Raw genomic sequence first — 23787 nt, forward strand, 5'->3', positions numbered from 1 at the left:
TTTTTTTTTTTGTTTTGTTTTTTTACATACTTGGGGTTATTAAAATGAAACTTCAGCTCAACCATAAAAAGATTTTGCGCCTTTCCTTTCAAAGTCTTTTCAGACTAAAAATATATTTATATTTATATATTTATCTCCTTGAATACTTCCCCTCCCCCCCCCACCCTTTTGTTAAACAACCCCACCCTCATTTCAGGATGTAGATTTTTTTTTTCTTTTTAGACTGTGAGGTCACTTCCTGATGTCACAATTCTGAGGTGATGTCATGAGTCCATGAAGGAAATGCTTGCAGCCAAGTCGGAAGAATCCCAAGAGAAGGTGATGTCCGCCCAAAGAAGGGAGAAAAGAGCTTCACTTCACTCCTGTGTGATGATTCCACTTTATCTAAATAGCTTTACCTTAAAAAAAGAAAAGTACAGTTAGAACATATTATAGATACCCAAAAGTAATCTGAACAGAACAAGATACCATGAGTAACTTATACAATTATTATTAGCATAGATATAGAACAGAGGCCTGTCACAGGGTCTGTTACAGGTACTGGCAGAACCCTTTAATATTAGATCTAAAAGGAGAGGACATGAGTTTGTAGGCCTTTCCATGGTTACTAATAAAAAGGGTTTGTTATTGATTTGCTGAGGCAAAAAAGGGGAAGCATTTCAAGTCACACCTCAAACTGCAAGAGAAAGAAAGCTGGCACATCACAAGGGCCATCGACCCTAGAATAATCCATGCAGCTCTGGGAAGTCGACAGTCCTGATGAAGCACTTTCCTTTTGAGGGGTTGTACAGCATTCTTTTAAAAAAATTTGTTACCTCCTATACAAACAATAATATGTTTAAACCGATTAGGGCTCAGAGTTTAAAGTGCAAAGAGTGGCATAATTATGTGTTATGAGAAGGGGCTGAAAGATGCTGGTACAGGTAGAAGACCATACCAATTAAAATATTCTTACTTCAATTAAGACTTGCAGTTAACCATAAATCATTGATACAAACAAAGATAACGAGCAAAAGGGGAAGCACAAACTTAAATACAAGAATTTGCTGCACCCCTAAGCACATCTCCCTAACCCATTGTCATGCCCCCATGCCAGAAGGAAAGCTACCAAGGCATTTTATTGCCAATAGATTAGCCATAACAGTGGAAGCTAGAACACCATTTTTATTCTTTAGTATGCTTTACCATACCTGAGTAAACAGCTCTAGACACTGTCTCTGTTTGTTTAAGATAGCAGCTGCCATGTTAGCTTGCTGTGACATCACTTCCTGCCTAAGTCTCACTTTGCTCGCTCTGAGCTCAGATAACAGCAGGGAGGGGAGGAGGTAGGGGAAGAGGAGCAAACTGAGCATTCTCACGCCCAGGGCAAGGAGGTTTAAGCTGAAGGCAGGAAGTCTGATACAGAAGCCCATGTGTACACAATAGAAGGAAAGAAATGTTGTGTTTCTTTTAACAGAGGACTCAGAGCAGCATTACTTTGAGGGTTTACTAGTGTATTTATATAGATCTTTCTGATAAAGCTTACTTAGTTTTTACCTTTCCTTCTTCTTTAATGGCCTTGCAGACTTGGCCCAAATGCACATTTTCCCCAGAAATCACCTTGTCTGCAGCCATCCTCCCCACATATACTTAACCCCACCCATTACATAGTGAAAAAAAGACAAGTCTACCAAATTCAATCCTTACAAATAATCTCCAGCACATTCATATACAGCACATATACAGACATTCATATACAGCACATATACAAACATTCATATACAGCACATATACAGACATTCATATACAGCACATATACAGACATTCATATACAGTACATAAACAACAAACAGCAGATCTCGACTCTCTCTCAAGCTCCACATGATAATAAACTTGTACACAGAACTGTAGATAATCTCAAATATCCCCTTAACACACTGTTCCTGAATTATGGGCATAGTTACTATCATGGGGGTTATTAAACTAGAGGGCAGGAGTTGTTTGTAAAATGATTAAATCAGTGTGTATCCCTCAATTCTGTAGAGAGAAATGGCCCGGTTAATCGTTTTCAGTAAAAACTTGGCAGCAGATTCATATATGAACGGTCTGACAAACAGTTAATCTCCATGCTGCTAACTCCAGTAGGCAGACAAACGGTTGCTATTTGAAAAGAATGAAGTGAGGGGTTGTGCTGCCTAATGAGTGTCTTAATAAATGCTTAATAAATGCTTAATAAATAATCAAAGAGGCATGACAAAAAAAAAAATTCTCAAAAACCGCCTTTTAACACATAATGAACTTTTCATAAAAGAGTGCTATGTCCTCTCAATAAATGAGCAACAATGTATCCAATTGCTAAACACGTGTTTGCAGAACAATAAAAGCCAATTTTTGCCATAGTTTGATGGCCAGTTGCAGTTTTGTCCTGTGTTGATAAATGATCCCCATTAAGACTGTGAAGCATTTTGGTGACTTAAGTGTTCATAAATCCAAAGAGTGATGATAATTGCCACGGACAACCAAATACAGAAAGTTGGAGAGATGTTTTCAGTGACAAGTGGTGCCACACAGCCCAGTTATATACAGCGTGTGCAGGAAACCTCAGGGGGAATGCAATAAAGGCTGCCAGTCTGTGACACTATGTGCTGGTGTGATAATACACAGTAATACCAACTTAAAGGAACAGTAACATCAATTTTTTTTTAATTAAAAAATTTGTTAGTGTAGAACTAAAAAAAAAACAAAGACATTAATCTTTTAAATCGCTAAGTTTTTATTAAGAAATAACTTACCGAAACTCCACTTGCGCTCCTCTTCAGAAAAGGCGATCCGGCAGTCCATTTCTCCTCCCTGCCTTCCTTATAGGAGATAGCCAGGGAGGAGAAATCGAGCGCCGCACGACGGATAGTCGCCCTGTCTGAAGAGGAGCGCAAGCGGAGTTTCGGTAAGTTATTTCCTAATAAAGACTTAGCGATTTTAAAGTTTAATATGTCTTTGTGCTTTTTTTTTTTCCGTTCTACACGAACAAATTTCCCTGAATATTCTCTGGGTTATTGAGGATGAATCAGTAGCCATTGAGCCATGCAGAACTCAGTGAACACAAGGGAGCACTCGTGCTTGGAATCGTATCTCGCGTCAGTCTGACTGTAGCATAATTCATTGCTTATTCACTTACAGACCCTGAAATGGTTCAATAACAAATTGCATTCAAGCTCAGACTGTGTTGCGGTAGCACATGCCCCATGTAAACATGTATCAGATTTTTCCGGAAGTTTTTAATCAACAGCCCTTCCCCCACAAACACTCTGTGGTACTACTCTGCCTACTAACACCAGACTCTTCACTCACCTGTGCTTGAATATTATTTCCAACTTTAGGACATATTTCCCCCCTCAGCCCTGCTCAGGCTGTTCTGATGAAACACCCTTTACTGGCTTGGTCTGAAAGGAGGAAAGACAGGAGGTAAAAGAGAAAGAGAAGGAAATGCCGCAGGTGAAAAGAAAAACAAGGTTAGACAAGGAGAAGAAACCAGACCTTACTAATAGCAGTCCTATAGGACAAAAGGGTGTCCAATACCAGGAACGTAAGTACGGAATAATCCATATGTATAAGTGGAAAGGGCCCTTTAATCAACCATAATCTGTCATACTAAAGGAGCTGGGACAAGTTGTATGCCGAAGGCTAGAGAGTGTGTGACTGTGTGTGTGAGTGTGTGTGTGTGTGTTCATACTTTCCCAATCCACAAATTGAAAGTAGGAAGTGCTACAGTAACACTTTACTCTAAAGCAGTGATCCCCAACCAGTAGCTCATGAGCAACATGTTGCTCTCCGACCCCTTGGCTATTGCTCCCAGTGGCCTCAAAGCAGGTGATGGCCAATAACAGCCCTTATTTAGCACCCCAGGAACATTTTTCATGCTAGTGTTGCTCCCCAATCCCTTCCTTACTTCTGAATGTTGCTCACGGTTTCAAAAGGTTGGGGATCCCTGCTCTAAAGCAAACCAGCAGAGCAAACTCCACTTAAAGACACATTCCACTAGTATGTGAAAACACACTTTCTTGTCAATGTAACAAAAGGTCAAATAGCAGATAGTAGTATGACAAATCCCAAACAACTAGAATATCAACCAGTCACTTAAGCAGTACTCAATATGCCACGTATTTGTATATGTCAACACAAAGCTCTATCACAAAATAAGCAGTGGGCACTGGACGCATTGCTTACTGACAAGGATCTGGCGGAAAAATGTCTGCACATGCACACACCTCTTGACAGCATAGCCACATTGCCCTCTCCTGCACCCAGTGCTTGTATAGTCCCACTGTTCTTTGTGTGTCAATTACACATTATTAGACATCTTAGGTAGCTGTATAGTTGTCCACACCAAATTGGAATTCACCACAGAAGATTTGGTTGCATTCCAAACTGAATAATAACGATTGTGCATATTTAAATTAGCAAAATCTCCAATAAATAAATCAATACAATCTCAGCATATGAAACATTACCATCACCTTTTGTTGTCATGTGGTGTAAAGTCATGTCATATTTATTTAGAGTTTGGTTCAGCCCCAACTAGGGTTTCTCTGAATTAAACTCCTACAAAAATAGGCTTGTGTTCCGCTGATTCCTGAACTGAATCCAGGAGTCTGTGCATCCCTACAAATGGTTAAGATATAGAAGAAATTACTTTTTACTGCCTCCCCCCCCCCCCAAATTTGCTTACAGCTGTCTAAAGCATTTAAAGAGTGATCACTGCACAGCTGAAATGGTTGTGCAGGAGAAAGACACAAGAATTTGTACAGGGATGAAGGCAAGCCGTGTGCCAGGTGCCCCCATCTGAGGATCAAAGATGTGTTCATGTAGCAAAGCAGTGAGTAATCAAATGCGCTGAAAACATTAAAGGAAAACTATACCCCCTGAACAACGTGTGTCTCTATAAAAAGATATTGCATAAAACAGCTCATATGTAAAACCCTGCTTTTACTGTAAAAAAACTATTTTCATAATAATATACTTTTTTAGTAGTATCATTGGGTAATCATAAATAGAAATTTGCCATTTTAAAAAATAAGGGCCGTCACTTGGGATCCTAGGATTCACAGTGCACACAAACTAGCCAAACACATTAGGTCACATGAGCCAATTAGAGAGTTCTGTCTTTTGCTTCCACACTTCTTCCTGTTACAGTTAAGAGTTGTAGTATTTCTGGTCAGGTGATCTCTGAGGCAACACACAGACGATCACGAAATTGTGGTTCAAGGTAAGAGATGTAAAAGGACAATATTTACTTAAATATACCAGTTTGGTAAGATTCTTTAGTAGGGTAGGTTGGGTGATCCATTTCAAACATGGAAGTGGTTTCAGTGCAAGTAGAACTTGTAGTAGTGGTGTCCCACTAGCAATACATTTGATAAAAAACAGACAGAAATATTTAGAAGCATGCCATACCTTGTGCTTGGGGCAGCGTACAGAGAAGTTCTCCTCACTTAGTAAACATTCTGCAAGAGAGACACTCGTATTAGTTGATTAGCTTGTTATTGTTTACAATAAAAGTGGGGATAGGGATAGGAACACTATGCATAAAGTAGGGGAATACAATGGGTCCTCTCAACAAGAAATCCTGCTACAACATGAGGGTGTACCTTGAGATGAAAACATTTTTTGACAGCTGCAGATTTTTTATTTTATAACAAACAGATCTTTTATTCCCTGCATTTTTTTTTTAATTTATCCTGCATTTCTTCACTTTGGAATGCCAACTAATCTGCTTACTAGGGCCCCACTTACAATCAATAACTCAAATTACTGGACAATACATGGAGGAAGTTTCTGACAAGAAATATTAATGCAAAAAAAATCGTATCTGCCACCAAACTACAGCACTCCTCAGGTTTAAAAATAACTGTAACTATGCATTACTGCCACCCAGGCATTTCATTTATTTTTTATGGTGTATTATATCACAACTAATAACTACATGGGTACATATATATGATACACAAGAGCCATGAATATCCTGTAAATGCTATCCTTTTATGCGTCAGGGGTTCGGCTTTGTGCCTTTATATGTTCATGGAACTCTTTGGTAACTTAACTTTATAAATTACAGGTGTGTGTGTGTGTGTACACACACAAATATAAACTGCAATTTGTCTCTGAATATATTATTGTTTACATTATATGAAAAAGCTCATGTGGCAAACTGCTTTTAACCCTTTCACTGCCAGCCAATTTGGCCAAGTTGGAACTTCTATTGCCAGACCGTTTTTGAACATTTTTTGCTCTTTCACTTTAGGGGACTTTCCTGGGGGGGTCTTTTAGTTTACCCATGAAAACAAGATATTGTTTTTTTCAGGACAACCTAAGCTTTCAAAATATGCTAGAATTTAGTTGTCATTCCAGTCCTGTAAAAAGATATGGGCTTCTAAGTGTATAAAAAAAACCAAAAAAAAACAGTTTCACGTGATACAAACGCATATATCAGAAGCATAATTTATTTTATGCATGAGAACATGGCAGATTTGGAAAGTTCTGTGTCTCCCGAACGAACCAATACCAAATATATATAATTTTATGGAGATTTCTCACTTCGATAGTTGAAAACTCCGAAGCAGTAAACTACCAAATTTCCAAAGCACCGCTCCACAAAACAGCATACATCTGATTTCAAGGCCAAACATTCCACTAACAGTAGGTTTACCCTAAAAAACTACCCCTTATTGGAAAGAACAGATTCTAACGAGTTCAAAATGGGTAAATATATATTTGTACTCCAAACTACCAAGTTGCAATTCTTTACTAAAGTTAGCAGTTTTTATAAAATGTGTTACATTTTTGAAAAATTACCTCAATGTGTCCAGTCTACAGCATTGTATCTCCCACATATCATTATATACCAAGATAAAATACCCTAAATATGAAAGCCCAGGGTCCGCTGAACAATTTGATGCCCAATATGCATAGGTGCACCTAAGTATGTGGCGTATAGGGGGCCCCAGAACGAAGACACCCCATACGAGTTATTAGTTCTGGAATTCCAGATACTGCAAAATAAGCACATTTACAGCATTTTTCAAGGGGCAAAAGTACAAAAATGTATGTTCACCCCAGAAAACCATATGTTTTTGGAAAGTACACATTCTGACGAATCTAATATGGGTATGCACGTCTTTCTACTCCAAAGTACCAATCCACAAAGCTTTCCTACATTTCGCAATTTTTATGACATTGCCGAAAATCACATCAATATTGCAACTCTGAAGCATCGTATCTCCCACATATTATATACCAAGAAAAAGCACCCTAAATATGAAAGCCAAGGGTCTGCTGAACAATTTGATGCCCAATATGCATAGGTACACATAAGTATATGGCGTATAGGGGCCATAGAATGAAGACAGTTCTGTAATTCCAAATACTGCAAAATCAGCACATTTACAGCATTTTTCAAGGGGCAAAAGTACAAAAATTTATGTTCACCCCAGAAAACCATGTTTTTGGAAAGTACACATTCTGACGAATCTCCTAAAAATATTGCAGTTGGTCGCATTTATCTCACCCAATTTCTTACATACAATTGGAAAACACCCTAAATATTGATGCCACGGGTCTACTGAACAGTTTGATGCCCAATATGCATAAATATACCAAAGCAGGTGGGCATGTGCGGACCCCAAATGAAAACAGTGCATAAGAATTTTCTCGACTGTCAATTCAACTCCTGTGAACATAGCACTCTGACTGCATATAATGTGCCGTAAGACCCCCTAACAGTACAAAGACCCCCCAAAACCATATATTTTTGGAAAGTACACCTTGTGCCGAATAAAAATTTGCTAAAACTATCTTTCTGCTCCAAATGTACATACTGTAAAGCAACGCTAAAGGCAGTGGTTTTTATGATATTTCTGAAAATCACCAAAAAAATATTGCAGTTGGTCGCATTTATCTCACCCAATTTCTTACATACAATTAGAAAACACCCTAAATATTGACACCAAGGGTCTACTGAACAGTTTGATGCCCAATATGCATAGATATACCAAAGCAGGTGGGCACGTGCGGACCCCAAATGAAAATAGTGCTTAAGAATTTTCTCGGCTGTTAATTCGCCTTCTGTGAAGATAGCACTCTGACTCCATGTAATGTGCCGTAAGACCCCCTAACAGTATGAAGACCCCCCAAAACCATATATTTTTGGAAAGTACACATTCTGCTAAATAAAAATTTGCTATAATTGTCTTTCTACTCCAAACTTACATACTGCAATACTATACTAAAGGCAGCGGTTTTTATGACATTTCTGAAAATCGCCTAAAAATATTGCAGTTGGTCGCATTTATCTCACCCAATTTCTTACACACAATTAGAAAACACCATAAATATTGACACTAAGGGTCAACTGAACAGTTTGATGCCCAATATGCATAGACAAACCAAAGCAGGTGGGCACGTGCGGAACCCAAATAAAAACAGTGCATAAGAATTTTCTCGGCTGTCAATTCGACTCATATGAACATAGCACTCTGACTGCATATAATGTGCCGTAAGACCCCCTAACCGTACAAAGACCCCCCAAAACCATATATTTTTGGAAAGTACACCTTGTGCCGAATAAAAATTTGCTAAAATTATCTTTCTGCTCCAAATGTACATACTGCAAAGCAACGCTAAAGGCAGTGGTTTTTATGATATTTCTGAAAATCGCCTAAAAATATTGCAGTTGGTCGCATTCATCTCACCCAATTTCTTACATACAATTAGAAAACACCCTAAATATTGACGCCAAGGGTCTACTGAACAGTTTGATGCCCAATATGCATAGATAAACCAAAGCAGGTGGGCACGTGCGGACCCCAAATAAAAACAGTGCATAAGAATTTTCTCGGCCGTCAATTCGCCTTCTGTGAACATAGCACTCTGACTGCATATAATGTGCCGTAAGACCCCCTAACAGTACAAAGACCCCCCAAAACCATATATTTTTGGAAAGTACACATTCTGACGAACACAGCGTTGCTAAAAATATGTTTCTATCCCAAATTATCAAAGTGTAAATGAGGCTAAAAAATTACATAAGGAAAAACAATGCAAGCATAAAACTGCAATAAAAATCACAAAAAAGCAAATACAATTAGGAAAATCAACAAAATAACTGATCCGACAGCGTGGTTAGAGGTCAGAATGCTTGATCCAGTAGTCATGTTGTGAAATCTAAAGTTTTTAGGGAAATAACATAAGGGAAACTTAGAAAATGAACTAAAAAAACAAAAAAAACCCCTATAAGTGTGTGTGTTTGTGTTTGCATGGATGTACAGCTCTAAAAAGTGTATAAATATTTTCATATATGTATTTGAGTATGTAAATATGTGCAAAAGTTTGAAAAATCAAAAAAATCAGAAAATCAAAAAAAAAAAAACTACTTTTACTAGTTTGTGTACTGTGTATATGTAAATGCCTGTAAATAAGTAAAAAAAGGGGCACTTACCAAATCTAGATGAAGAGGAGTCCTTTTCAGTGCTTTTCAGTTGAGACACGCTGAGTCACTGCACCAGGAAGTGCGTGGGCGGAGCAGGAGCATGTGCTGTGCTGCTGCTTGCGACATGGAAGCTGCTGAATCTGTTGCTGCGTCTCTCTGCGACCCTGGAGTGGAGGATCGCCGATCTTTTTCAGGTAAGCTCGTTGCCAAGGGGGTTCTGCTGCTAGCTGCTCCTCTCTGCACGCTGATTTTGCAGTGTGTGCAGAGAGAGAGCTGTTTTAGTAAAGAACGTAGCTCCTACGTTCTTGGCACTTAAAGGAATTGTTCAGTGTAAAAATAAAAACTGGGTAAATAGATAGGCTGTGCACAATAAAAAATGTTTCTAATATAGTTAGTTAGCCAAAAATGTAATGTATAAAGGCTGGAGTTATTTTATGTATAACAAGTCAGTCAGAAACTACTTCCTGCTTTTCAGCTCTCTTGGTTTACACTGACTGGTTACCCTGGCTACCAGGCAGTAACCAATCAGAGACTTGAGGGGGGGCCACATGGGTCATATCTGTTGCTTTTGAATCTGAGCTGAATGCTGAGGATCAATTACAAACTCACTGAACAGAAATGTACCATGTGGCCCCCCTTCAAGTCGCTGACTAACTCAGAGTTATGGAGCTGAAAAGCAGGAAGTTGGATTCTGGCTGTTTTATTAGACATCTGTTCACTCCAGCCTTTATACATTACATTTTTGGCTAACTAACTATATTAGAAACATTTTTTATTTTACACAGCCTATCTATTTACACAGTTTTTATTTTCACACTGAACTGTTCCTTTAAAGCCTTTTTTCAAAGAACGTAGGAGCTACGTTCTTGGCAGTTAAAGGGTTAAAGAGTTTTTTTCAGATTCAGTTTCTGGAAATGGTTGGATGCCTTTTCAATGGCTGGATACAGTTATCCAGAAAGCTCTGAGTTACAGAAAGGCCGTCTCCTATACAGTCATATGAAAAAGTTTGGGAACCCTTATTAAATCTCTGGAGTTTTATTTATCATTGGCTGAGCTTTCAAAGTAGCAACTTCCTTTTAATATATAACATGCCTTATGGAAACAGTAGTATTTCAGCAGTGACAAAGTTTATTGGATTAACAGAAAATATGCAATATGCATCATAAAATTAGACAAGTGCATAAATTTAGGCACCCCAACAGAGATCTTACATTTGCAAAAGGAGACTCAACTAAGTATTGATGTAACAGCCTCTAGACGCCTCCTATAGCCTTTGATGAGTGTCTGGATTCTGGATGGCGGTATTATTTTCGTCCATACAAAATCTCTCCAGTTCAGTTAAATTTGATGGCTGCCGAGCATGGACAGCCTGCTTCAAATCACTCCATGGATTTTCGATGATATTCAAGTTGGGGGACTGCGACGGCCATTCCAGAATATTGTACTTCTCCCTCTGCATAAATGTCATTGTAGATTTCGAAGTGTGTTTAGGGTCATTGTCTTGTTGGAATATCCAACCCCTGCGTAACTTCCAACTTTGTGACTGATGCTTGAACATTATCCTGAAGAATTTGTTTATATTAACTTTAAAAAGGGCCCCAGTCCCTGAACTAGCCACACAGCACCACAGCATGATGGAACCTCCACCAAATTTGACAGTAGGTAGCAGGAGTTTTTCTTGGAATGCAGTGTGCTTCTTCCGCCATGCAAAGCGCTTTTTGTTATGACCAAAGAACTACATTTGTCTCATCAGTCCAAAGGACTTTGTTCCAAAATGACTGTGGCTTGTCTAAATGAGCTTTTGCATACAGCAAGCAACTCTGTTTGTAGTGTGAGTGCAGAAAGGGTTTCTTTCTCATGACCCTGCCATACAGATGTTCTTTGTGCAAATTGCGCTGAATTGTAGAACGATGTACAGATACACCATCTGCAGCAAGATGGTCTTGCAGGTCTTTGGAGGTGATCTTTGGGTTGTCTGTAACCATTCTCACAATCCTCTGCATATGCCGCTCCTGTATTTTTCTTGGCCACCCAGACCTGGGTTTTACAGCAACTGTGTCTGTGGCCGTCCATTTCCTGATTACATTCCTTACAGTTTAAACCTCTGAGATAGCTTTTTGTAGCCTTCCCCTAAACCATGATACTGAACAATCTTTGTTTTCAGATCTTTTGAGATTTGCTTTGAGGTACCCATGCTGTCACTCTTCAGAGGAGAGTCAAATAGAAGCACGACTTACAATTGGCCACCTTAAATCCCTTTTCTCATGATTGGACACACCTGCCTATAAAGTTCAAGGTTTAACTAGCTAATCCAACCAATTTGGTGTAACTAGTAATCAGTATTGAGCAGTTACATGCATTCAAATTAGCAAAATTACAAGGGTACCCAAATTTTTGAACAGCCAGTTTTTTACATTTGATTTAAATCCATACAACTGAATACGGCTTTACTAAAATCTTTGTTCAGAAAACACCCCAGTTCTCAGATGTTCCTAGGAAATGAAAGACATACAACGGTTATCTTTTTGTTGATTGTGGAGTAATTATTATGCAGGTTGAGAGGGGTTCCCAAACTCCATTTTTAAATTTCATATGACTGTAGACTCCATGTTAATCAAATAATTTTTAGAAAATTGCATTATTTCCTTTTTCTCTGTAATAACAAAACACTACCTTGCACTTGATCCAAACTACGATATAATGAATCCTTATTGAAAGCAAAACAATTGTATTGGTTTTAGGGATGCACCGAATCCACTTTTTTGGATTCGACCGAACCCCCGAATCCTTCACGAAGGATTCGCCCGAATACCGAACCCGAATCCAAACCCTAATTTGCATATGCAAATTAGGGGTGGGAAGGGGAAAACATTTTTTACTTCCTTGTTTTCTGACAAAAAGTCACGCAATTTCCCTCCCCGCCCCTAATTTGCATATGCAAATTAGGATTCGGATTCAGTTCGGCCGGGCAGAAGGATTCGGCCGAATCCGAATCCTGCAGAAAAAGGCCGAATCCCGAATCGAATCCTGGATTCGGTGCATCCCTAATTGGTTTTAATTAATGTTTAAACCATTCTTTTGGAAGACACAGTTTGAAGATTAAAATTAAGGACAGATCCCTTATCGGGAAAACCCCAGGTCCAAGCACTCTGGATAACAGGTCCCAGACCTGTATACCACATATTTTAATTTTAGTGCAACAAACAAGGCATGTGCCAAACACATTTTGTCTATTGTTTTAACAAGGAAATACTTAATTATTTTATTTCTTGCACTAAACATGGCAAAAATTGAAAGTCATTCTCTACTTCCGGTTTGTATAGGCAAACAATCAAGCAAAACAAATAAGCAGTACTCTAAAAACAAAAACCTCCCTTCCACTAGCAGTAACCTAGCTTTTTAAAAAGAGTGGCTCATTGTTCAGAGGGCTATTCAGTGGACTGCCCCAAGGGAACATGGAGCAGAATCAGACATTACAGTCTTACTTTTTTAACTTTGTAGCTTAAGGAGAACCTAAAAGTAAAAATATAAGAATTCCTTTGAGCTCTTTATTTTATTGCACACACACGTTATGTTGAGATAAGGCCTGTGAATTTGTTTTGATTTGTTTGTAGTATTAGGGTCTGGCCACACTGGCAGATTCGGGGAGATTAGTCACCAGGCGACAAATCTCTTCTTCCCGGTGACTAATCTCCCCGATCTGTCCTCAGAGTGCTTCGTTTTTCCGAAGTCGCCCGAAGTTTGCTTGTGAGGCAATTAAGAGTGACATCAGAAAACAAAGCTCTCTCTGTGCCTGCCCCCAGTCGATTTACATTTTAGCAGGCGGAAGGCAGATCGGGGAGATTAGTCGCCACGAAGAAGAGGAGATTTGTCGCCTAGCAACTAATCTCCTCGAATCTGCCAGTGTGGCCAAACCCTAAATGGCACATGTACCTTGATTTTTACCATGGCTTTCCCTTAATTTGGATTTTTCTGGATAACAGGTTTCTGCATTATGGATCCCATACCCAACAGAGCACCAACACTTACCTCTTGTGTAAATAACACTTTCAAAGTGTTTATATTTTATTTCAAAGTGGCAGAGCATGTGAATTATGCCATTTTGAAACAAAGGTGTTTGTGTGTACGCTGAAGGAGTGCTGTGTTGTTTTTGTTCTGGAACATACTTTTGCCTTTTGTTTTAATCAAGAAATATGAAGATTTTTGTTATTTCTTGTATTAAAAAGGGCAAATTCTGAAACCGAAATAAATTCACATTATAGATTTGGTTTGTAGGAGCACAATCAAAAAGCAGCAGTCAACTGAACTCTCTATATGTCTCTATAAGCACTTCTCCAGCTACAACCTTAGACCTTCAGATAAGAAGCATATCATTATACAGAGGCTTCTCAATGGATGTTATTGAGCTAAGGTGGTTACTAGAAACAGGTGGGAATTTGTCAGTAAGGGTTTCAAATTAATAAAAGCAATTTTTTGAAGGGGTGTTTGGATACTTTTGGCCGAATATTGTATTACTGACACATGGAAGGACAAACATTTTTTGCAATTGTTTAAAAGTTCAGTTCTGTCCTTTTCCAGATGTGCTACATTGCTCAAGCAATTATATCATGTGTTGGTGTGTGCAGGTTTGATGCTGGTTTAGATGTTTTGATGGTTACTTTGGAAACTGACAGTCTTCAGTTACCATGGCAGACATAAGGTAGGATTTCAGGCCTTAATGGAAACAGCTCTAAAATACTACATTATATATCTTTTTTTATGTTTTGGTAAGGTGAAGGAATTTATTGCTAACAAACTTTCATGTAGGGCTGAATTCTAGATATTTTTTTGCTTGAAACCTTTAGTTTCTGAGATAAAGGTATTAGATATGGAGTCGTCAGCTTTCAGAAATTTTGCCCATTTTTTTAAGTAAGCCCCACTGTAGGTTCAAAATGAGCCAGTTTTTAACGGGTCATCTGCTTACTGACTTCATTTTAGTAAAATGCAGACAGAGAGAATATTCTGAGACAATTTGCTGCTGGTCTTTATTATTTTTTATAGTGTTTTAATTATTTAGCTTTTGTTCAGCAGTTCTGCAGTATGGAATTTCAACAGCTATCTGGTTGCTAGAGTCCAATTTACCATAGCAAGCAGAAAATGGATTGAATGAGAGATGGTGATAAATAAGAAAGGGCCTGAACAGAATGATTAAAAAAGTAACAACACCAATAGAACTGCAGCCTCACAGAGTAACAGCGGTGGAACATGGTGTGTTATTGGAGTGAGCTCCGATACATCTTCTAGAAAAAGGAGCCCACCCTAAAAATTATATTAGATCTAATGGTCAAAATCTGACACTCAGTTCCTGCATGAAGATAGACAGATGATGAGAGGTCGATAGTAAAGATAATCTAGATTATTTCAGAAAAAGTACAGAAGGTTTACTTGATTGTATTTAGAAAGTTTCTTATTTCAGTGTGATGAAGCTAATACTAAGTTTTAATTTTCATATAGTTCCCCTTAAGAATGGGAAATTCTATAAAATAGAATCGAAATTGAAAATTTTAGACATTCAGCATACTGAAATAAGAAACTTTCTAAATATAATCAATTAAAAATTCTGTACCATTTCTGAAATAATTACTCATCTTCAGTATTACTCTCTCAGCATCTGTTTCTCCTCATTCTTTCTTCGTCATTTGATGAATGATCAAATATATCTTATAAGGGGGCTCCCTTTTAGATCTATTAGAGCTCACTATTAAAATCACCAGAAATCCAGTCTCTCTACATGCAGAATTTGCGCAAATGGCAGTTATTTTGTTAGATTTTGTTTGTACTGGAATCAGTTATTGGAGTAAGCTCTAATTAATCTGTATGAAGAGAAACAGATGCTGAAAAGCGATTAGTAAAGATAAACTTTATTATTTTAGAAACAATGCAGCATTTTTAATTGATTGTATTTAGAAAGTTTCTTACTTCAGTATGAGGAAGCTTATATTAAATTTTCATTTTCACGATAGTTCCCCTTTAAAGTTTACTTAAAGGTAAACTGTTCATTTAACACAAGCTTTATTTCTAGATTTACACATATGTATATAGCCTCTCTAAAGGCATTTTAAACAACTATGTGCTTATCTTTTAATAGTCACATACAAAATTATTCAGGTCTTCAAAGGCAAACTCTACATGCTACTTTTAGTGAGTAAGTATTCACTGGAACATAGCATGCTGATTCTACACTATAATAATATTAATAATAATAGAGTAAAACATGAATTTTCCTAGTGTGAATGACTTATATAAAGGACTAGCAGACTGTGAGGATAGGTTAGAAATATCAAGTATATGAATTAGATAAGTATTAAAATGTTTATCATTAACAGGGAAGACAAGATTCAGGCTGGAGTATTTTATATCCTGAAATCATGAACTTGCAATCAACTTATTTTCATTGCAGTGTACCCTGATGTGTGTTGATCAACTTTCCATATCTAGAAGATGGACTAGCTGAGTCATTTATCAATCCTTCCCAATCTCGACAGGCCGCTTGATGTTCTAAACATGTCGGAAATTTGTCTGTCGCCCGAGAACAGAAGTTTGTACAAAGCATGAATTAAGAGTAAACAAGAACTGTAGTTGTTGATTGGACTAATTTGAAGCCGTGGAAACCCCCTTCCAAGGGGTATAAAGGTAGGAGGGAGGCCAATTTGGAATGCTTATGTACAACTTGTGTGGTGTGTGAGTGTCATTCCCCGCGCGAATAAACCTTATCTGATTTCTCCATCCATTTCTCTAGGTGGTATTATTTCGTAGAGGAGATTTCCTCGATAGATAAAGAGACTGGTTGACTGACAAGACGATGGAGGACTTTGGATTTGCAGTTAGTGTCTTACCTGAGTCCATGGCACATGGGAAGTGATAGCAGCAGGCACAACCCTTGTTGTAGCAGCCCAATGTGGCTCCAGTCTCCTGGCAGTGTGTACATTTCTATGGGGGAGATTTACAGAAACAAAGTTAATGGTAGACAAAGGTTAATATATTGTTAAATACAGCCATTTACACATCCCTAGGTGTACACCTAACAGTCAGTTGCCACGTTCTCCTGTAGCTAGCCCTAAATATATTTGGCTAGCAGGAGCCCTATCAGCAATCATGCAAAACCACCTAGACCTCTCCACCAAACTACTCAACATATTCAGGTAGGTATTTCCATAACTCTGAGTTCCAGGGTGGAATATACTGTATGTACAGAATACACGCAGAATGGCTTTTGGAGGCGCATACCTGCAATAATAACAGAGCATTTGTTAATCTCGTCTTTACACATTTAAATCCAGAAAACTGGATTTCAGAAAACTATGCAGCAAAGTCTTCCTCTATAGTATAATGAATTCAGGGAAAGCACAACAAATAAATATCTTTCATTTTCCTTTTCAATCACAGTGCAAAAAGAAAAGAGCACAAACATTTGCAATTCATCCATTCTATATTGAAAGCAGACATTCAGTAAAGGTTGCTCCCAAATCTGTATTACATGAAAGGACTAGTGTTCCCAAGTTTTCTGGAAACAATTTACCAGCCTACCCACATTTGGGATGCCAAATAAAAAAACGTAACCTATACCCCTCTGCTTATTCCCACTCCTATGCTGAGCCAGTGCTGCCGCAAGCCTCTCCCAATTTATATAGTTCCCAATATACTATATATAGCTTAGCTCATGCATGTCGCCCTCTCCATATATATATATATATATATATATATATATATATATATATATATATATATATATATAAGCCCAAGTTTGAAAGCACTCACAGCAGATTTCATCAGTGTATAAAAAGGTTTATTCACCGCTCACATCTACGCGTTTCAACCCTCAATGGGTCGTCATCAGGATAGTGTATCCAAGTGAGTAACACACATTTAAAAATTCTCACACCAATCAGTGTAGTGTTTCAATAGTGACATCATCATCCAATTACCCTTAATAATTACCTACACAGCCACTATGTAGATACATCTCAATTTAACCCTCTAACTCAGACACATTCCCAAAGAGGAGGAACCTGTATATCTAGATCGAATATGGTATGACAACCATGCATTATAAATTTGGATCAGTACCACCCATTTCATATTACAAATAATCGAAAATCGCCATCCATATATAACAAACCCTCCAATTTCAATCAATCACTCCCATCGATACCATCCTATCCAGAATGTGTCATCAGTTAGCATATCCCACACCACTATTAAAAGTGAATATGTGCAAATAAAATATATATATATATATATATATATATATATATATATATATATATATATATATATATATATATATATATATATATATATATATATATATAAACATAGGGTACATAGATCCAGTGTACAGGCACTGCTTTCAAACTATGCCTCCCGGTACCTTGTCATTGTTTTGTTTATGTTACTCTGTATCGATTAACATATTGTTAATTAGTATACATATCAGCAGCCTATCATGGTCAGCGTATGCTGAGAATAACTTCAGCAATATACATTTACATACACATCATCCCGCTATGGGACCTGTTATCCAGAATGTCTGGGACGTGGAGCTTTCCAGATAATGGATCTTTTCGTAATTTGGATCTTCATACCTACTAGAAAATCAGGTTAACATTAAATAAACCCAATAAGCCGATTTTGCTTCCAATAAGGATTTATTATATCTTAGTTTGGCTTAAGTACAAGCTACCATTTTATTATTACAGCAAAAAAGGGAAATCATTTTTTAAAAATTAGATCATTTCGATAAAATGGCATAAATGGGAGATGGCCTTTCTGTAATTCTGAGCTTTCTGGATATCAGGGTTCTGGATAACGGATCTTATACCTGTACTATTTATATAGACTCACAAACATGTGTGTGCATCACCTGCTGCCAATGGTCACTTCTGCATGCCGGATACTAAAGTGGACAAAGTGATACACAAACATACTGAAGTCAAGCTATCTAAATTATAGTGTATGGGCCATTCATAGCACAATTTTGTATTATGCACTTATTGGAGGGGTGACATTTGTTCTTTAACTCACCTTAAGCCTATTCCCCTGATTGAAAAAAAGGTCATGTGCAAGCAATCTGGTTTGGCAGAGCACACACCTCTGACCTCCATGGTAGTTATCACCTGGTCATAGAGCAAAACATATGCACTCCACACCCAAAAGGTGCGCAAGCACATATGGTTTGAACACTCATCTTAAAGGAACAGTAACACCAAAAAATGAAAGTGTATTAAAGTAATGAAAATATAATGTAATGTTGCCCTGCACTGGTAAAACTGATCTGTTTGCTTCAGAAACACTACTATAGTTTATATAAACAAGCTGCTGTGTAGCAATGGCAGAAATTGGAAAAAGGCTATATGGCACAGGTTAAATAGTGGATAACAGATAACATTATGTTCTACAGAGTCTATCTGCTGCGTAACTTGAGTCTTTTCTCCTTTGAATGGCTGCCTCAATGGCTACACAGCAGCTTATTTATATAAACAATAGTAGTGTTTCTGAAGCAAACACATCAGTTTAACTAGTGCAGGGCAACACTACATTATATTTGTATTACTTTAAAACAATTTAATTTTTTGATGTTACTGGTCCTTTAAGAGCAACTTCTGGTAGGTAAGTACCTAGTTCACTTATGATTCACTCAGGCTATGGAGGTAAGGCAAACCTTTCCTGAAAGCAAGAGCTTTCTGAAGGTGTATTTTAGCCTCTGGTAATGCATAGAAACTACAGTACAACTGCCTCATTTTATTTATGCAAGATATGCACTACAGCTCGGATACTGGCACACTGTAACCCAAAATGCTCAATATACCATTTTTTCTGTATCTAAATACCAGAACCAACTGTGTCACAGACCCCCTATTCAAGTAAGAGCCAACAATGGTGTTTTTGGGAGAGTCTCTGCCTGTAGATAGTCTGGTAGATAGCACGTCCATGTGCCATCAGTCCAGGAGGATTGTCTGTAGCTTATGGTATACGTCAGAAGACTGTACCACACAGGCTTACTCACAAGGGTATCTTTCTTTCTTCCATAATTAAGATATTTGCTCACCAAAGAACTCACCCACCCAGATTTGCTCACCCAAACTGAAAATACAATTTTACATTTAAATCTGTTTGTGGAACCTTTGCATGAGAAAAACTGACAGCAACAATAAAAAAAGGCTTTCAAATATTCAATATTGTATTACCATGGCTGCGATGTTATTTTACATACTAGAGGTTTTATTCTTTGTGTAGAGAGTGATAATTGACATTTGATGCTGATTTTTGAGGCCCCACACAGGCAATTTGAGTTTTTGTTTCAAAAATGTATGCTGCTATGATGTGGTCCCCAATTAAAAGTAGTTCAGTGTTCTACTGTATATCTAAACAAATATAAGCTATATAAAATATGCTTGGATTGGCTGCACCCATGGCTACACCTTAGCTTGTTTATATCAACTATAGTAGTGTTTCTGAAGCAAACACACCAGTTCTACCACTGCAGGAAAACCATACATTATGGGGCTGATTCACTATGGGTCGAATATCGAAGGTTAATTAACCCTCGATATTCGACTAGGAATTGAAATCCTTCGACTTCGAATAACGAAGTCGAAGGATTTAGCGCAAATTCTGCGATCGTACGATCGAAGAATTATTCCTTCGATCGAACGATTAAATCCTTCAAATCGAACGATTCGAAGGATTTAAATCCAATGATCGAAGGAATATCCTTCGATCAAAAAAACTTAGGCAAGCCTATGGGGACCTTCCCCATAGGCTAACATTGACTTCGGTAGCTTTTATCTGCCGAACTAGGGGGTCAAAGTTTTTTTTAAAGAGACAGTACTTCGACTATCGAATGGTCGAATAGTCGAACGATTTTTACTTCGAATCCTTCGATTCGAAGTCGTAGTCGAAGGTCGAAGTAGCCCATTCGATGTTCGAAGTAGCCCAAAAAATACATTTCGAAATTCAAAGTTTTTTTACTTCGAATCCTTCACTCGAATTTAGTGAATCGCCCCTATGTGTTAATTAATTTAAAACAGCAAAACACTTTTTTTTGCCGTTACTGTTCCTTTAAACCTATTTGCAGGTTTAATGTGCATTCTGCAAAAAGCTGAATCTAAATTGAAAATACCGGAAAGAGGCAGAGACATGAACAAGCACTAAAGCAATAAAGGAATGCACTTCCAATAGAAGAACTATTTATTTATGTGCGTATTAGCAGCCAACAGTAACAATTACCCTTTACTCTAATGTTATTTTGTTACCCTATTTTTGAAACACACCTACACTCTCATGCATAAAATAAGCACGTTTTGGATACCCATAGATAAAATGCTTCAAAACGGATAGTTTCATTCAATATTAACAAACCAGCACACTTATTTATACATAAATCTTTATCCAAAAATCACCAGAATGCCAACTATATTATATACTGTACTACTATACCTCCCTGTAAGTGTAATCCCTATTTACAAAGCAAGGTTGCCCAATGTCTAGCAATATAGATGAGAAAGAAGAAGCACTATGGAGGCTTGCAGCATGAATTACATGTAGCATTAGAACAGTAATAAAAGAAATAATACATTTCCCGCAATGACTTGCATGTTTTGTGATTTCTTGCATGTTTTGTGATTTGCCTTCTTTACAGGTAGTGCAGGGAATAGCAAAGGACTGTCAAAATCTATCAACAGCAATAACATTCAAAAAGATCTCTTCTGCTCAAAGCAAAGCTCTGTTTTTTTTCTGATAGTAAATCTGGCCAGATATAAGCAGACTTAATCTAAATATCTAAATTTATGTATGGTACGTAAGGGAAGTAACAGTGATGACACTTGTCTGTATTCGATTTGTGATCAATGGAGTATTGCCACTGGATCTATGGCACATGGGAGATTTCTAGGTATTTTCTCCTCCTGCAGTTTTTTGGCTGTAAAAAAAAAAAAGTTTCATATTGTCAATGGAACGACAGGTCCCATTGCAGTCTGCAGCCTTTGCCTAACTGCCTAACCGCTAACTTGCTCATTTAAATGATACACAATTTAGGGGAAGCCTACATGCCTCCCCCTGCTGATCCTGGCACAAACAGGGCCGCAGTGAATGCAGTAGAACCCTGGCAACACCACAAACCAGTATGCCAAGCACAAAAACATGCTGACTTTTGCACTTGCACACTGACTTTGGTAAATGCCACAATTTGTTGACAGTGCTCACACTTTGATGGTTGGCATTTAATGCCAACAGGGTGTGATTTAGGGTGTTCTTTCCCTGTGCCAAGTGCAGCAGTCAAAAAACCGGATATCTGTGCCCTGTGTCACAGGCTTCAGACAAAGTGGGCATAAATGGCAACATTAAAGGAGAAGGAATATCATTTTACAATTGGGGTACCTACCAAAAGTGAAGCAGCCCCAAGTGACTATTTTTACTTACCCCGGGCCGGAGAGATCCTCTTCCTGCTTCATCGGTTTTCAAATTTCCCGGGGCAGACATGCACAGTAGAGAGAAATAGCCGGCTTTTTAATTAAAGTCCAGCTTTAATCTAGCGCAACTACGAGAAGTCCCGAAGAAGCAGGAAGAGGATCTCTCCATGGTGTTAGCTATAAGAACGCTGGGACGATGCAGTTTTCTGCCGATAGGAGTTCCAGCCCGGGGTGTCGGGTAAGTAAAAGTAGTCACTTGGGGGTGCCTAACTTTTTATTGTTTCCCCCATAACAGCATGGTGAAACTTGCCTTTGCAAGTAGCCTGATCATTGATCATAGTAGATCATATGATCATTGTAGACTATATCATATGAGCCCACTTGTCAGTTTAATGAAAAGCACTAAAGACATGATACATTCCAACTGACTCACAAGGAGCAAAGTGTTTAAAGGGGAAGGAAACCTAGTTGGCGCAAAAACCCTCCTCCCCTCCAGTGTGTTGCCCACCCTCCCTCCTCCCCCCTGGCCTACTCGTCCCGCGGGGCAAATGCCCCTAACTTGTTACTTATCTTTCTGCGCAGGTCCAGTCCAGGGAGTTCACAGACGACATCTTCTTCCACGCGATCTTCTTCCTGCTTTGACCGGCGCATGCGCAGTAGGAGCATTTCGCCGGTACGATCTACTGCGCATTCACCAAAAGTACTTTGTGACTTTTGGTGCATGCGCAGTAGATCTGTACCGGCGAAATGCTCCTACTGCGCATGCGCCAAAACGCTGTTCAAAGCAGGAAGAAGATTGTGTGGAAGAAGATGTCGTCTGTGAACTCCCTGGACAGGACCTGCGCAGAAGGGTAAGTAACAAGTTAGGGACATTTGCCCAGCGGGACGGGTAGGCCAGGGGGGAGGAGGGAGGGTAACACACGGGAGGAGGGAGGGTTTTTGCGCCAACTAGGTTTCCTTCCCCTTTAAAGTTGCCTATGATTCAACATCAGATGCTTTCAATTGTCATACAAATTTAATTCAACATGTCAATTCTTTGTTAGCAATACTGGAAGAAATAGATAACATTCCACTTGTTGCATTTCTCACAGTATATGGGTATTCCCGTTTGGTCAAACAAGAGGCGCAGTCATGGTCTATGGCTGCTTGAACACAATGAATAAGAAAATAACTTCCCTATGCCCCTTTCCAAGCCTGCATACAAGACTTGACAGATAGTGTAAAATAAGCAGCATTTGTTAAAGGTCACTTGAGGCAGAATATGGCATTGTTTTAGTTTTCATTTTGTACAACAATTGCCGTCATGTTATCTGCACATAAGTGTATAGGCATGGGAATCACTAACCAAAGAGGTTGGGCCCTGTTTAATTAGTCTTTCTGTAATATGAAGAGCCATGTCATTTAAGAATTCAAAAAAATAGGTCTATAGAGTTGTTCACCTTCCAAACACTTTTTTTTTTTACAGTTCAATTGTTCTCAGATTGTTCACCAGAAATAAAGACTTTTTTTCAATTACTTTCCGTGTTTTTTTCCAAGGTTCCTGTCTCTGGCAGCTCAGTAATTCAGGTGCAGATTCTGAACGGTTACAATTTTGCAACATTTACTCAATACATTTCTCGGCAGCATCTCTGGAATATTAGCAACTATTGTATCAACTCTAACAGCTGCCTTTAAAGAAACCCAAGGATTCTGCTCAGCAGGGACAAACATAAGAAATGTGTCAACTAAATGTATCAATTTAGAACTTCCTTCCACAACCTGCACACTCAATTGAGAAAAGTGAATATTTCAAGAAGCCGAACACATACTATTCCATGTAATAAGGGAGCATACCCTCATTTGTTTTGACCACCTGTGCATCAACGAAGGGAGGGATAT

The 23787-nt window shown here is 38.3% G+C and overlaps 1 protein-coding gene across 3 annotated transcripts in view; it reads right to left on the bottom strand.

Moving 5' to 3' along the window:
• Nucleotides 1-215: 215 nt before the first annotated feature.
• The window catches only part of tcf20.L (transcription factor 20 (AR1) L homeolog), an 88409-nt gene continuing 64837 nt past the window's right edge, over nucleotides 216-23787 (bottom strand). For 2 of the 3 annotated variants that reach the window (XM_041590646.1, XM_041590645.1), the window contains exons 3-6: nucleotides 16336-16429; nucleotides 5431-5480; nucleotides 3328-3419; nucleotides 216-398 (exon numbers count right to left, since the gene is read on the bottom strand). In XM_041590646.1, the coding sequence (XP_041446580.1) occupies nucleotides 3372-3419; nucleotides 5431-5480; nucleotides 16336-16429 (192 nt within the window). In that variant the 3' untranslated portion in view covers nucleotides 216-398; nucleotides 3328-3371. The remainder of the gene's footprint in view (nucleotides 399-3327; nucleotides 3420-5430; nucleotides 5481-16335; nucleotides 16430-23787) is intronic. The other variant, XM_041590647.1, reaches the window with a different exon arrangement.

This window comes from Xenopus laevis, chromosome 4L (genome assembly GCF_017654675.1).
Source record: "Xenopus laevis strain J_2021 chromosome 4L, Xenopus_laevis_v10.1, whole genome shotgun sequence".
In the NCBI taxonomy this organism is placed as follows: domain Eukaryota; kingdom Metazoa; phylum Chordata; class Amphibia; order Anura; family Pipidae; genus Xenopus; species Xenopus laevis.